General features: G+C 43.2%; 1 protein-coding gene across 13 annotated transcripts in view; it reads left to right on the forward strand.

Moving 5' to 3' along the window:
• The window catches only part of DCLK2 (doublecortin like kinase 2), a 278173-nt gene that overhangs the window by 245841 nt on the left and 16018 nt on the right, over window positions 1-16314 (forward strand). For all 13 annotated transcript variants that reach the window (XR_004475999.2, XM_049709072.1, XM_033403000.2 and 10 more), the window contains 3 exons: window positions 744-801; window positions 11121-11240; window positions 11717-11863. Coding sequence is in view for 12 of the 13 variants with exons in the window: in XM_049709072.1 (XP_049565029.1) it covers window positions 744-801; window positions 11121-11240; window positions 11717-11863 (325 nt within the window). In the remaining variant the exon portion in view is untranslated. The remainder of the gene's footprint in view (window positions 1-743; window positions 802-11120; window positions 11241-11716; window positions 11864-16314) is intronic.

Here is a 16314-nt window from a genome sequence, read left to right on the forward strand (position 1 = left end):
GTCGGTCTCATCAGTGTGTACCGTGACCCCCTGGCAAAAGCAGCTTGTGCTTGAGAGAACTAACCTATTCCAAGAATACCACAGTGGTCTTTCTTGAACTGCTTTCCTATTCTAAAAGATGTATTTTTGACATGTTCAGATTAAATTATACTAAAGGTGATTAAAAGTTAAATAACAACATCAGGACTCTTGTGTCAAATGAATGACATCTCTAGTACCAGATATGGACGCTTAAAGGTGTGGATAAGGTGGCACCGGATCCTAAGTGGAGTTTTGGCTGAGAAATAGAAACTGAAAGTCTAGGGACTTTTCAGTTTTGAATTATGGGCTAATTAGTGACTAATGGACTCATGTAAAGACATTGATAAAAGAAAATTTTCTGTTACTTTGATTCATTTTTCTTAATTTTATTCTGTCTCCTAAGAGAACTATTTTTGAGATTTAAGTATGGAAGAACAGCTTCTTGTCCAAGTCTGATACAACAGAATTTAAATACTTTAAATATGTGAGTTACTTAATATTGTAATGATTAATACTTATAAAAGGAGATTGACAGTGTGGCTTTGTGGGTTTTAAAAAAATCTTTTGTGGGTATTTTTCTCCCTGACCCCACTTAGCATCCTCTCTGGTGTATAGAGAAGGAAGCCACTCTTTTTTCCCTGGGTCTGTGCTGTAGAGGAAATCAGGATGGATGGTGTCTTTGATTTATGTCTTTAAATGGCCTTCCTCTGATTATTCCATAGGTCCACAGGAAAGGAGTTTGCCCTAAAGATTATTGACAAAGCCAAATGTTGTGGAAAGGTACAGTATACATAACTATTTTGTAAAAGAAACTGAAAAAACTTAGAGATGTTTACTGCGGTGAAGGAATTTAAGTGGTGATTTGACAAGATCATAATAGGAATAGTCTGCTGATAGTAGTGGGGGAAACCTTATCAAGCTTTTTTTTCCCCTGCCGTTTTTCAGAAACCTTAATCCTAAAACAGTAAATTGATTTGATCTCTGTCCTAACCATTGAAAAATACAAGTTCTTCTCTCTGGGAGATGTCTATATCAAAACCCAGCAACACACAAAAGGTTGCCTCAAGAACTGTGAGGGTTCTGAGACTTTTCAAACTAAGAAATTAGCCTTCCAGCTTTGTAGATGTGGCAGAAGACACAAGATTCCTGGGTCAGAGACAAAAACTACTACTGGTGCCACAGCAGCTAGCATGAGCTCCATGCTTGCACTGGTTCCCAAAGCCCACAGAAGTGATGCAGAGGGGCCCAGCTGGATGCTGTCCACACAGTGGGTTTGTGTCACAGTGGGGGACCCCCAAGCTTAGGAACCCCCCCAATCTTATGAGGCAGCCACTAGCATCCTACCCAGCCTCTGCCCCAGAGGAGAGCATTATTTTTATTATCATGGTCAGGAAACAAATCGCCCTCCACCCCTGGGGGAGACCCTGTCTCTGTGTTCCAAGGGTGTTTGCTATACAGACATACTTGGAAAGATAGTTTGTAACTAAAGATGATGTGGGATGTGCAGAAACACCATGGATTGTCTCCCCAAATGGATGAACTTTTTTCTCTGTCCTACTCTGAAGATGGGACTGGGAAAAAAAATCAAATGATAGAATGCTGCTAGATTACTGCCATTTCAACTATGTTTGAAAGGATAAATATTCTACAATAGTGATGACAAAGACCTTTTTAGATTCCTTTCTGGCAAGTAGCATAGCAGTTAAGAGAGCAGGCTCTAGGGCCTTCCCTAGAAGGTGGCGCAGTGGTTAAGAATCCACCTGCCAATGCAGGGGACACGGGTTCGAGCCCTAGTCTGGGAAAATCCCACATGCTGCGGAGCAACTAAGCCTGTGCGCCACAACTACTGAGCCGGCACTCTAGAGCCCGCGAGCCACAACTACTGAAGCCTGTGTGCCTAGATCCCATGCTCCGCAACAAGAGAAGCCACCGCAATGAGAAGCCCGTGCACCGCAATGAAGAGTAGCCCCTGCTCGCTGCAACTAAAGAAAGCCCACGCACAGCAACGAAGACCCAACACAGCCAAAAATAAATAAATAAATAAATAAATTGAAAAAAAGAGAGAGAAGACTCTAGATCTTATGGTCCAACTCTGAGTTCCTCGCGCTTGTGGTGCTGAGCACTTGAAGTATGGCCAGTCTGAACTGAAATGTACTCTCAGTGTAAAACACAACAGATTTTGAAGACTTAATGCAGAAAGAAGAATGTAAGATACTTCATTAATATCGTTTGTATTTGATTACATGTTGAAATGATAATATCTTGGATATATGGGGTTAAATGAGTTATACATTTTACCTGCTTTTTATATTTTTTAACATGGCCACTAGAAAACTTAAATTTACATATGTGGATCACATTTCTATTGAACAGTATTACTCTAGAGCCAGATTGTGTAAAGCTTAATCCTGGCTCTGCCTCTTTTTGCTGTATGACCTTGGAAAAATTAGTTAACCCCTCTGTGCCTCTGTTTCTTCCTATAAAATGCAGTTGTTAATAATATCGAAGGCATAGGTTATTGTGAATTAATTGAATTAAGGCATAGAAAACATGTAGAAACGTACCAGTATATAACAAGAATTTAACACGTGTTAACTGTCAATATTATTAAGTTATAGCTAGGAGGATTTGATGTGATAGTAGTGGTTTTATATTTATGGAACTCCTAAAACTATTCTTCACCAGACATTTACAAAATTGTGTATTTTGAACAGGAAACTGAAAATATTACGATACAGTGCTAGAAGAGTCTTCTCAGAGACCCAGAATGGAAAATCCAATAGACAAATTTGTCATACACTTTTTTTTTTTTTTTTACTACATTGTGACAGCTAATGAAGCAGAGTCTGTGCAAAATGCCCCCCTTTTCTTTGAATAAGGTTTTTCTAAATGTAATTTTCTTTAACTAATTCTGTGTGTTTTCAGTTATTGTGCTAACAATTTTATTACATTTTCAGCTGCAAAGCCTGTCTCCATATGTAAGTAGGTGTGGCTCTTTGTATCTGATATTGTGTGATTTAAGCAGAATGTGTCATAATTTGGGGACCCAAGTTCTAAACAACTGTATTAAAGTATTTTTTCAAAAAAGTTTAAAAATACTTGCTCTGGTAAGGATATTGTTTACGTGATTAAAATTTAAGCAGCTGTCTCAGTAGTTGAAAAAAGATCTTTATGCAAAAAAATTCAGTCTGGTACACTAAGTGTTGAGGCAAATGAATAGGTCACTTCAAACATTTGGATCTTATTTTTCTTTGTTATTGAATGTCATTTTATTTTTATAATTCACGATCATATACTTATTTCCATCCTTATATTTTGCTTATTTGAACAATTATTTCCACATTGACTATATAAAATTATAATGTTAAAACTTTAAAAAAAAACTGAAGAATAGTTGACTTACAATATTGTGTTAGTTTCAGTTGTACAGCAAAGTGGTTCAGTAATTTTTTCAGATTATATTTCATTATAGGTTATTATAGGATATTGAATATAATTCCCCGTGCTATACAGTAAATCCTTGTTACTTATCTATTTTATGTAAAGTAGTTTGTATCTGTTAATCCCATACTTGTTTTGTTCTAAATAGGTAGAGTTTTCCACTAAAGTTTATATTTAGGAAAAAAATTGATATAGAGAATTTGCTTTTTTTTGGCAGCAGGGGCCACTCTTCATCGCGGTGCGCGGGCCTCTCACTGTTGTGGCCTCTCGTTGCAGAGCACAGGCTCCAGATGCGCAGGCTCAGTAGTTGTGGCTCACGGGCCCAGTTGCTCCGCGGCATGTGGGATCTTCCCAGGCCAGGGTTCGAACCCGTGTTCCCTGCATTGGCAGGCAGATTCTCAACCACTGTGCCACCAGGGAAGCCCAGAATTTGCTTTTTTAAAACAAAATCTAAGGGGAGGTATTCAGCCACTCTTCGGGGGCATCGTTCGTTACCTCTGCCTTGTGGGTTGTATACAGAAAAGTAATAATGATGAAAATAATATCAGCCACTTATCAAAATGTATTATCTATCCAAAATGTATTATCTATCCATTTATCAAAATGTATTATCTATCCAGGCTTGGACATATAGAAATTTTGCACATTATCTTTAATGACTTGCAAAACAGATGTACTGATTTTACAGATAAAGAAACAGAAATTCAAATTAAATAGCTTCCCAAAAGTCACACAGAAGCAGAGCAGTGATTGGACCTTTGGGCTAGTCGGTTGCACAGCCAGTCTACACTGGCCAATCTACCATGATCCCTCTCCAAGTTCAACTTATGCATTTGTTCCTATAATAAGAACCTGGGGAAAATTCTTAACCTCTGGTTTTCTGTTTGCTTTTCTGTAATGTACAAGATTAATTCACTTGTTTACCTAACATTTGATGTTTGTGCAAGATACTGTGCTAGGAATAAGGTAATTTAACAATACCAGTTCCGTAAAAGTGTTATGGGAGTTCAGGGTAGCACATGAGAGAGAAGTAGGTGCTCAGTGGAGATGCCTTAGAGCAAGAAGCATTCGAGCTGGATTTGAGCAGTAGGTACGGCTTGAGTAGGCAGTAATGACAGAAAAGCTTTTGAGGCGGCCAGCGCAGCCTGAGTAGAGGCCCAGAAGATGGAAAGCATGTTGGGTTCTTCCAAGTAGGAAGTTTTCTTTTTCTTTTAAAAAAATATTTATTTATTTATTATTTATTTATTTTTGCTGTGCTGAGTCTTCATTGTGGCACACGGGATCTTCATTGCAGCATGCGGACTCTTAGTTGCAGCATACAAACTCTTAGTTGCGGCATGCATGCAGGATCTAGTTCCCTGACCAGGGTTCGAACCTGGGCCCCCTGCCCTGGGAGTGTGGGCCACTGGACCACCAGGAAAGTCCCTCAGTAGGAGATTTTCTTAAATTGATTTATAATGTTGTGTTAGTTTCTGGTTTACAGCAAAGAGACTCAGTTATACATACGTATTTTTTTTCATATTCTTTTTCATTATAGGTTATTACAAGATATTGAATATACAGTAGTTCCCTGTGCTATATAGTAGGACCTGGTTGTTTATCTACTGGTTTGGCCAAAAAGTTCTTTCGGTTACTGAATCTGTTGTTCAGTAAAGTTCTTCGTGAAAATGAAAAATGTGTCTTTTATTTTTACTTTAAACCAAACAAACTTTCTGGCCAACCCAGTATTTTATATGTAGTAGCTTGTATCTGTTAATCCCAAACTCCTAATTTATCCCTCTACCACCCCCTTTCCCCTTTGGTAACCATAAGTTTGTTTTCTATATCTGCGAGTCTGTTTCTGTTTTGTAGATACGTTCATTTGTGTCATATTTTAGATTCCACATGTAAGTGATATCATATGGTATTTGTCTTTTTCTGTCTGACTTACTTCACTTAGTATGATAATCTCTAGGTCCATCCATGTTGCTGCAAATGGCATTATTTCATTCTTTTTATGGCTGAGTAATATTCCCTTGTATATATGTACCACATTTTCTTTATCCATTGATTTTTTGATGGACGTTTAGGTTGCTTCCATGTCTTGGCTATAGTATATAGTGCTGCTATGAACACTGGGCTGCATCATCTTTTCAAATTAGAGTTTTCTCTGGATATATGCCCAGGAGTAGGATTGCTGGATCATACGGTAACTCTATTTTTAGTTTTTTAAGGAACCTCCATACTGTTCTCCGTAGTAGCTGCACCAATTTAAATTCCCACCAACAGTGTATGAGGGTTCCCTTTTCTTGACACCCTCTCCAGCATTTATTATTTGTAGACTTTTTAATGATGGCCATTCTGACTGATGTGAAGTGATACCTGAATGTAGTTTTGATTTGCGTTTCTCTGATAATTAGCGATGTTGAGCATCCCTTCATGTACCTATTGGCCATCTGTATGTCTTCTTTGGAGAAATGTCTGTTTAGGTCTTCTGCCCATGTTTTGATTGGGTTGTTTGTTATTTTGTTATTGAGTTGTATGAGCTGTTTATATATTTTGGAAATTAAATCCTCATTGGTCGCATCATTTTTGCAGATATTTTCTCCCAGTCCGTAGGTTGTCTTTTTGTTTAGTTTATGGTTTCCTTTGCTGTGCAAAAGCTTATAAGTTTAATCAGGTCCCATTTGTTTATTTTTGCTTTTATTTCTATTGCCTTGGGAGACTGACCTAAGAAAACATTGCTATTATTAATGTCAGAGAATGTTTTGCCTGTGTTCTCTTCTGGGAGTTTTATGGTGTCCTGTCTTATGTTTAAGTCTTTAAGCCATTTTGAGTTTATTTTTGTGTATGTTGTGAAGGAGTGTTGTAACTTTATTGATTCACATGCCACGTAGGAGATTTCTGCAAGATCTACCTTGGGGCCAAATTTAAGGAGGCTTTTGAGAAGGCTATGGCGTTTGTAAATTTAAGAATTCTTCCAAGTTTGGTATTCTAAATAATATTCATTCTAAATATTTATTGAATTCCCATAGTGTGTGAAGCCCTGAGCTTTCTGTTGTGGTGCTTAGAAGTGGTCCTTCCTTCTCTTCCCGGAGTTCTGCATTCATTATCTACATGATATGGGTCCAGGCAGGACATAAATCCAAATGTATATTGTAGTAGTTTCCTGAGGCTGTTGGAATAAATTACCACAAACTGAGTGGCTTACAACGGAAATTTATTTTCTCACAGTTCTGGCGGCTAAGTCTGAAATGCACACTCCCTCTGGAAGCTTTAGGGGAGAATCTGTACCTTGATTCTAAGTAGCTTCTGGTGGCTGACAGTATTCCTTGGCTTGTGGCCACATCACTCCAAACCCTGCCTCCGTCTTCACCTCCCTCTCTTCTGTGTGTGTGTGTTTTTCCTCTTTGGTCTGTGAAATCTCCCTCTGCCTCTGTCTCATAAAGACACTTGTGATGGCACCCAGATAATCCACTGTTATCTCTTCGTTGCAGTATCTTTAATCACATCTCCAAAGACATTTTTTCAAATACAGTAATATTAACAAGTTCCAGGCGTTAAGGCTTGGTAACTTTGTATGGCCATTATTCAACCAACCACACTCATCTACCGCAGAAATTACAGGTAGCGATCTGAGCATCTCATCTCTCTCACTGCATGATCCTCAGCAGTACTCACCCCACAATATATATACCAGCTGTAAAGCCACTGTTGACCGAGAGCAGGCATGATGTGTTTATGTCTTCCACTTTCTTGAGCACTTCAGAACGGACTGTGCTAGTTGCTGGAGGGCGAGGTAAACAGAAAGCTCCGGGACAGCAGGGTGAGGGCTGTGGTTGGAGCAGAGCGCAGGGGCACTGAGAACAAATTTGAGGGGCTCCTAATCCAGTCACAGTTGAGCAGGGGAGGCCACCTGGAGGAGGTGAGGTCTCATGTGGTGCTGAGGGGTAAATAGGAGTTCACCAAGAAGCGGGGAAAGAGAGCTCCAGACAGAACCGCCTGTGCAAGTGCCTGGAGGTCTAGATAAGAGATTGGCAAAAGGGATAAAATGGGAATGGATATATCCCGAGGCTATGGAGAAGGCTGACCTGGCAGGGATCGGTGATTGATTGGCTGTGCAGGAGGATGCAGGAAGGAGGGTCCGGGTGGAATTCCTGTCTGCTCTGGGCAGCCAGGTTCATTCAGTGAGACAAAGGACACAGGAGGGAAGGACTGGAGACAAGATGATTCGTTTGGTTTGAGAGAGCTGTTTATTCCGTGAATCTGTTTCTGTCTCTCTCTCTCTCTCTCTCTCTCTCTCTCTCTCTCTCTCTCTCTCTCTCTCTCTCTCTCTCTCTCTTTTGTCAGTTAAAAACCACCCTGGCCAAGGATAGGGCGGTATCCTTTGCCAAGTGAGCAGTTTTCTTTGTCATTTACTCTCACATACAAAACCGTGGAACACCGCCATGAAATGATTCATGTGTAAATTATTTGGAGTTAGAATCATGAATCACTTAACATAAATAATGGTAGATGACTGAATAATGCAAGTTCAGTGCAGTTCAAGACAAAAGTGATGTTCACATTGTATTTAGAAATATTTCCCTGGAAAATGTAACCTAGAGAGCATTTTTATATATTAGAAACAAAGATTACATACGGGTGGCATAAGAAATAGGAAGATAACGTTGGTAAAGATTTTTGTGCATTGTTTTGTTTTGCTTCTGAAGATGGTTTGCGTTAAAGAGAGGATTGTTCCTTCAAAGACGTATTTACATGCATCGTCAGAGGTTGGGAAACAAAGGCTAATAACTCCCACATCCCAGCAAAAACCTTCACTATGTGCATAGAATACTAGCCATTGTTGAGTAGCATACAGTAAGCTGAGATAATAATGGTGGAGAAAATGTTGCAGTATTCACTTAATGTTTGAAATGTGACACTGCCCAGAGGCCCTGGGAGAGGTTCTACAATGCGTCTCAGAAGGCTCTCTGTTGTGCCTTTTAATGAAAAAGATAACTTGGGGGAGGTGTGGTCTCCGTATGTGGTAAACTCCTTATTTTAGCTCCAATTTGAGAGAATTCTTGGGGTACTGGTGATGGGGATTATTTTACGTATGTCACTCTAAATTAGCATCACAGACCGAGCCCCTGAAGAGAGGTAAATTTATAGACTCTCCCAACCTGGGGGAAATGGGGAGGAGGGAGGAGAACTGACGTGATAGTTCCACTTAGCTTAAAAATCAAACACCCATTTTACTACCATGTCGTCTCGGCTTCACACAGAGTGAAATAAACTCATTTGGTTGCCTTTACATGTTCACAAAGGTACATCTGCCTCTGCTTGTTACTGTGATTAAGGACATGGTTGGCACAGATGAGCCAAAGGCTTCTAAACAGGTGTACAACTATGGAGGGTTTGCTGCATCTTTCCTTTGTCTCTGTGGCCACGAGGAGTTGGCTGCACAGCTGCTTCCCTTGGGAGGGACCAGGGCTCTGTTGCTGCCTACTGCTGCTGCCCTGTGAGACTGGAACCACGCAGGGGGCCCTGTGGCCTCCCAGCTGTGGTTGACTAGGTTCTGAGAACCACTGTTCTTCCCTGTCTGCTGACTCCAAAGCCAGTCTAAGTCTTCCCAGCCCTGCTCATTAATGGGCATAGATTCTCTTCCTGTACAAAGCCTGGTGTGGTTCTGCCTTGACTCCCAAGTTGGTGTGAGACTACCTCTAGTTCCTATCTTTTCAAGGAATTGAATAGTTTCAGCTTTGCAGCTGTCATTTTGAAAAATTACAACTTTGACTAAAACCTCCCCCTTTGAAAGGTGATATTGTACAGTACAAAAAATGTGGACTGGGGTGTCAGGACCCTAGGTGTGCACCCCGCCTCAAGGACTGTTCTAAGGATAAGCGTTAAGACATTACACAAGTACCTTGCACAGCGACTGACAGATAGTGACTAGATTCCTAGATCATGTTGGTTCTTTTCTTTCCCCCATGTTGGTTCAGCATTTGCACTGTCATTTTCCAACATTTACTGAGTGACTACCTGGACAAACACAGTGCATTCAATGCTAGAGAAACACCGCCCACCATGAGCAGCAGCCAGCAACAGATTTTCTCTGAACGTTAGTTATTCATCTGTTATAATTCATACTTCCACCTGTTGTCGAAAAGCATTTGAGATGGCTTTGAGTAAAAATACACGTATACATGGATGCATGAAGATGAGAGGAACCATAAATGGTATCCTGAACTAGAGATAATTATCTTACTACTGCAGCAGAACGCTAAATTTAGTTGAAATTCATGAGAGCAAAGGAGGCAAAAGGGGCGGTAAGAGGGAAGTGCACACACACGCGCACACACACACACACACACACACACACGAACATATAATATGAATATATGCATATATGTGTATTGAATATTTAGGTAGCAAATGATAGCCCTTATAAGGTAAATTTTGCTATATTTGAAAACCTAGAGTGTGTAATAGGGCAATTAGCAATTTTTACAGAGCATTTCCTAAATTCTAAACAATTTATTATTACAGTTAATGAGGATTAACAAATATGACATTGTTGAGAGATCTTAATGTCTCGTAATAAAATAGACCAATTGTTGCTCATGATTCATGGGTTGGTGTAGTGAAAATAATAATGCCGTGAGTAAATGTTTTGCTACAGTGCTGATCTCAACTGCATTACTCACCAGGACTGATAATCAGGTGGTATTTTCAGAGAAGTGATGGTCCCCATGGTACTATATGTTTCCTGATTTCTGAAATACAAGATGATAAGGAACATCCATCTGGTGAATGATTTCATACCCAATCATAGAAGAAAGTTTCTTTTTTATGAATTTCAACATGAAATTCAAATTCATATTGGTAATAGTTTAAAACTAAAAATGTTTGTAATGCTAGAAGTTGTATCCCATAAGCATGCCACATTTCCTTATATGCCTAGTCTTTATTTCTGAGTGTATACTGAAAGGGAAAAGTGATTCCAGCTGAACTGCAAAGCACAGTGTGGCGTACACAAGCTTTCATAGCATCACAACCTCTTCAGGTGTTAGAAATAAAGAAGAGACAGGAAGGAGTGTGTTTTATGTGCCAGATAGCATGCCGAGCCTTTTGAGGGATGTATTTTTTTTAATAAATTTATTTATATATTTTATTTTTGGCTGTGTTGGGTCTCTGTTGCTGCGTGTGGGCTTTCTCTAGTTGCGGTGAGCGGGAGCTACTCTTCTTTGCGGTGTGCGGGCTTCTCATTATGGTGGCTTCTCTTGTTGCACAGCACGGGCCCTAGGCGCGTGAGCTTCAGTAGTTGTGGCACGCAGGCTCAGTAGTTGTGGCACGTGGGCTCAGGAGTTGTGGCGCACAGGCTTAGTTGCTCTGAGGCATGTGGGATCTTCCCGGGCCAGGGCTCAAACCTGTGTCCCCTGCATTGGCAGGCGGATTCCTAACCACTGCGCCACCAGGGAAGTTCTCGAGGGATGTATTGAAGGATGTCTTTCTGTTAGTTACAATGAGGTGTCACGCTGACTTGTCCTGTCCCTAGGGACACCAGCTGGGCCAGGGTGTGGTTTGTCTCTGTTCCTTCAGTGTCAGATCTACAGCCTGTGTTGTCCTCCAGAACACAGGGATAGAGCAGAGGGTTCTGTAATTTCTGATCTACCTCTCTAAACCCTTCTTGACAGGAGCATCTGATTGAGAACGAAGTGTCGATACTGCGCAGAGTGAAACATCCCAATATCATCATGCTGGTTGAGGAGATGGAAACAGCTACTGAGCTTTTTCTGGTGATGGAATTGGTCAAAGTAAGAGGATGGAGAGATTTCAAGAGAATTCATTGATGACAAATCCCAAGACTTACAATATTCTTGAAGGACCTAATTGGAAAAGTGTTTTGCTACCTTGAAACTTTCATTATTTATAATCATCAATTTTAGTGGCACTTGTGTCATTTTTTTCATCTACTCCAGGCTGATGAGCTTTCTTTGATACCTTCATAGAACTGCTACTGTTGATGTTTTGTTTTGTTTTTTTAAATATTTATTTATTTATTTGGTTGCATTGGGTCTTAGTTATGGCAGATGGGCTCCTTAGTTGCGACACGCAGGCGCCTTAGTTGTGGCATGCAAACTCTTAGTTGTGGCATGCATGTCGGATCTAGTTCCCGAACCAGGGATCGAACCTTGGCCTTCTGCATTGAGAGTGCAGAGTCTAAACCACTGTGCCACCAGGGAAGTCCCCACTGTCGATGTTTTGATATGTTCTTTTATGTGTCCTTTAGGGTGGAGATCTCTTTGATGCAATTACTTCTTCAACCAAGTACACTGAGAGAGATGGCAGTGCCATGGTGTACAACCTGGCCAACGCCCTCAGGTACCTCCATGCCCTCAGCATTGTGCACAGAGACATCAAGCCAGAGAACCTCTTGGTACGTCATCTCTGCCTTTTCTGTTCCAACTCAGGTCTCTCTCCCTTTAAAGTGACAGTAATTGCATGCAAACAATCATATGCAGACTATGACATTTTATTTTATTTATTTTAATTTTTTTTTGCGGTACGCGGGCCTCTCACTGTTGTGGCCTCTCCCGTTGCGGAGCACAGGCTCCGGACCTGCAGGCTCAGCGGCCATGGCTCACGGGCCCAGCCACTCCGCGGCATGTGGGATCTTCCCGGACCGGGGCACGATCCCACGTCCCCTGCATCAGCAGGCGGACTCTCAACCACTGCACCACCAGGGAAGCCCCAATGACATTTTAAAGTCTATACCAACCCTGCAGATATGGGGCTGAGAGAGTTTAAATCTAGAAAATCAGCCTGACTCAAGTCAATGACCATAAAATGTTAACGGATTTCTCGAATTGATCTGCACTTCTGCATTTACTGTTTACCAGACATTAGAAAACATATTTCCATTTACGATTTGATGGATGGTGCTAACTGAAGAAAGGTGAGCAGGAAAATTATTTCATGAGGCAAAAAATTCTGAAGAATAAATTGGAGACAGAAACAGAATTAGAGGCTTGTAGGAGACAGCAGTAGAACACAAGCGTTCGTTTCTGTGCAGGACGGAACTTTGGAAATGATCTAGTCCATTCATTTCAGCTCTACAGATATGAAAATTGAGACCCAGATATGCTAACTTTTCTTGTTTAAAAGTCTCATTTGTCCTGTTGTTCTACAGATGAAAGTCTTATTCTGATATGCACTCAGCTTCATAATCTGGTTCCAGTTTACCTTTCCAGCCTCTTCTCCTGTTACTCTCTTCCCTACCCATCTGGCCAGCATGGCACTCACCTTCAAGCCATATTTAACTCACCTCACGGTGGCCTTCAAAGCAAACATTGCTAATGGGGCCAGTCCTCGTGTCTACGTTGTAGAGAAATTTTAGAGAAGGTGATTTGGGAGTTCTGCACACACACGTCTCCCAAACGCACACAGGACTCTTGGCTTCTGTTTCCACCTTTCAGGGCTGAGCGTCACCATCGTCATCGTTACTGCTTGGCAGGTGAGCCTATCTGAGTCTCCCGTATTGTGTGCACAGGTTTCCCCGGGTCCAGGAGTTGGTGAAGACTTGACTTCCTCAGCAGCATTACACCTCATTGTTGGTGTCCACACTGGTCTCTGTTTGCAGCATCCTCTCCCCCAGCAACGTGGCAAACACGTTCATCTTGTAAGATACTGAGCAAGGCCTGTCTCCTTTTTTTTTTTTTGCGGTACGCGGGCCTCTCACTGTTGTGGCCTCTCCCGTTGAGGAGCACAGGCTCCGGACGCGCAGGCTCAGCGGCCATGGCTCATGGGCCCAGCCGCTCCGTGGCATGTGGGATCCTCCCAGACCAGGGCACGAACCCGCATCCCCTGCATTGGCAGGCGGACTCTCAACCACTGCGCCACCAGGGAAGCCCGAGGCCTGTCTTCTTGATATCACCCCAGGCTCCCTGGGCAGAGTCAGTCATGGCCACCTCTGGTTTTTGCTGCACTTGACGTGGTACAGTGATTTTATCGTTTACTTGTCTGTTGTCTTCTCTAGGTCGTAAGCACTAACGGGGCAAGGTCTGTGTTTCGGTTACTTTATATCCCCAGGGCCGAGGAAGCACACAGTGGACGTGGGTAGACGGCTGGTGACTGACCACCATGGTCACCTAGGTCGCCAGCAGCTGGCCCTCAAACACAAGTCTCCACAGCCTGCCTCATACGCCCAGCACGCAAATAACAACTGAATGGACTAGGCTTTGGGGCCGTCCTGGGGCTTTCTGCTAATCCAGGGTATCCATTTCGCCTTTTGGTTAATACCATTTGATAACTTCCGAGTGTCTGCTTAAAAAGTATGTGAGGTTTTTTTTCTTACTGTCTCCTGCCTTGAGGGAATATGTTTCATTTCTGTTTGTTCCTATTAGGAAAGTAAACACCCCTGCTCTGTAAAACAAGATGTGTTATGTGAACTCTAAGGAGGAATGGAGGCAGCGGTAAGCCAGGCCCCTGGGTGGACGTGAGGGCGTGGGGTTCCCTCCTCTCGACGGGCTGCTTCTGCACCTTGAGGCTGCGGTCTGGGCTGGCCCCGCCCCTCCCCCACTGACGGAGCTTGGCCGGGGGCAGAGGGGACAAGGCTTCCCCCCGCGGAGCCAGACACAGTGCCGAGGTGTTCACGAGGACGCCTCTGCTCTCCACGGCCCACGTCACCGCAGTGGCCGCTGTGATTGACGTTCTCTGAGAGCACGGGGCCACGGGGCCCGAGGACCAGTGGTTACCACAGTGCCCACGCCGCCTGGCTCTGACTGCGGGGGCCCAGCCGGCGAGGAGGGTGGCGGAGGGGTGAGTGAGCTTCCCTGTAGACCCGAGGGTGCCTGTTTCCCAGCTCACTGATTCCGTTCTCACCCCATTTCCCCTCTTTTCCACTCACAGTTCCTTACTGTATGCAGAATCTCAGAAAACCGCCCCTCATCCTCTTCTGCTGTTACGCATCAAGGGAAGATAGCAGTTGGAGACATCAGTCCCCGTTAGGATGAGTCTCAGAATGTAGGCAGGAGATTGGAATCGAGTGCCTCACCTGCCCCACCTGCCCCACCTGGATGAATGTCCGCCCCACTCCGAGACCCGCTCTAACCCCTGTGCTGCCCAAAGGGCAGAGAAGGGAGATGATAAAACTGATGTCGGGATGAGGCTAACGTGCGACATGAAAGGGCCGTGGGGTCAGGCTTTGGAGACCCTTAGCTGCGCATATCCAAGTAGAATATGTGCCTGCCTTTGGAAACCTATCCGGACCCCTCAGCTGATCCTAGATAGAGTCAGCAGGTTGGTGTGAAAAAGTACCATCGAGGCACTAAAAGGAAATACGCAGAGGGACTGCCAACCTCTTGCTACTCTAAAAGAGAATTGGGTCTTTGAACACCAGAGCATTCAGACATCTGATTTGCATCCCCTCCTCTGGCAGCAGTGTCATAATTTAAACCCCTGCCAGCAGAGATGTATGGGTCACCGTGTCAGGGAGCACAGGGGTGGCCATTAATGCCGTGAGTTACAGCCTGGCGGTGCCCTGTCAGAGTTAACTATGAGAGACCAGTGATAAATTCCACGTTTCCAGGAGTTCTGGGGGCAGGGGAGAGAAGAGGGTTGGTTTCTCATATTTGAAGTCCTGCTAAATCATGATGCTGACATTTTATTTAGAGAGCTTGTGGCATTCACTTTGTATGTGGGATCTGCATTTCTCACATATTTCAGTTTTGCATTCTGAGAGCAACTTTTGACAGCATCTCTCAGCTTGTGGTGGGCCCTTTGAGCACCGCAGGGCTGGAGTTCTCACAGTGGTGGCTGTTCAGATCTCACCGAGAGTCTGCAGGCCGTGCAGGCTTTTAGACGCAGGAGGGTGTGGTGGACGGCAGTGGTCTTGTTTGGAGCCCCCCTTGGCTGCCTGCTCGTAACTTGAGTTTTCTGAGCCTCAGTTTCCTCATCTGTAAATTGGAGCAAAAGTTCTCTTCCTAATTGTCCAGCAGGGTGACTATAGTAGTGCAGTGAGACAGCATTTAGGAAAATAATGGAATCTCCCAAGTCCTGCGAGGATGCGCGTTACTGGGGAGAACTGAACTCTCTGCCAGAACAGGAGGCCTTTGGAGTCCCTGTGGATTTAGCCACCTCTTTCTTAAAACCAGTCTCTTAAAGCCATGTGTGTGTGTCCGTGTCAGTTTCTTAAAGCAATGTCATAAATTAAAAAAAAAAATTTTGGCTGCATTGGGTTTTCGTTGCTGCATGTGGGCTTTCTCTAGTTGCGGCGAGCGGGGCTACTCTTTGTTGCGGTGCGCGGGCTTCTCATTGCGGTGGCTTCTCTTGCTGCAGAGCACGGGCTCCAGGCACGCGGGCTTCAGTAGTTATGGCACACGGCCTCAGTAGTTGTGCTCGTGGGCTCTAGAGCACAGGCTCATTAGTTGTGGTGCATGGGCTTAGTTGCCCTGCAGCATGTGGGATCTTCCTGGACCAGGGATTGAACCTGTGTCCCCTCCGTTGGCAGGAGGATTCTTAACCACTGCACCACCAGGGAAGTCCCAGCAATGTCATAAATGTGTGTGTGTGTATGTGTAGATTTATAGATGTGTATATATATATATATATTTTTTTTTTCCTGCTTTGAAGAGAATCTCCAGCTAAGATTTGAAATTTACTTACATTCTCTTCCACATATTTGCCTTTGTGTCTAGCATTGGGGAGAGATGAATCAGATAAAATATTATTATTCCAGGCTTGTCTGGCCCTTATGACACTTCCCTTTTGATGTTTAGCCAAGGAGTACCACTTGCCCAAACATAATTCAACGATTATAGACTGTTCAGTCCCTTTCTATTTATACTCCTGCATCTGACTCTGAATTCCTTATAGGGGATGTGAAAAACG

The sequence above is a fragment of the Orcinus orca genome, chromosome 4 (genome assembly GCF_937001465.1).
Source record: "Orcinus orca chromosome 4, mOrcOrc1.1, whole genome shotgun sequence".
Lineage (NCBI taxonomy): Eukaryota > Metazoa > Chordata > Mammalia > Artiodactyla > Delphinidae > Orcinus > Orcinus orca.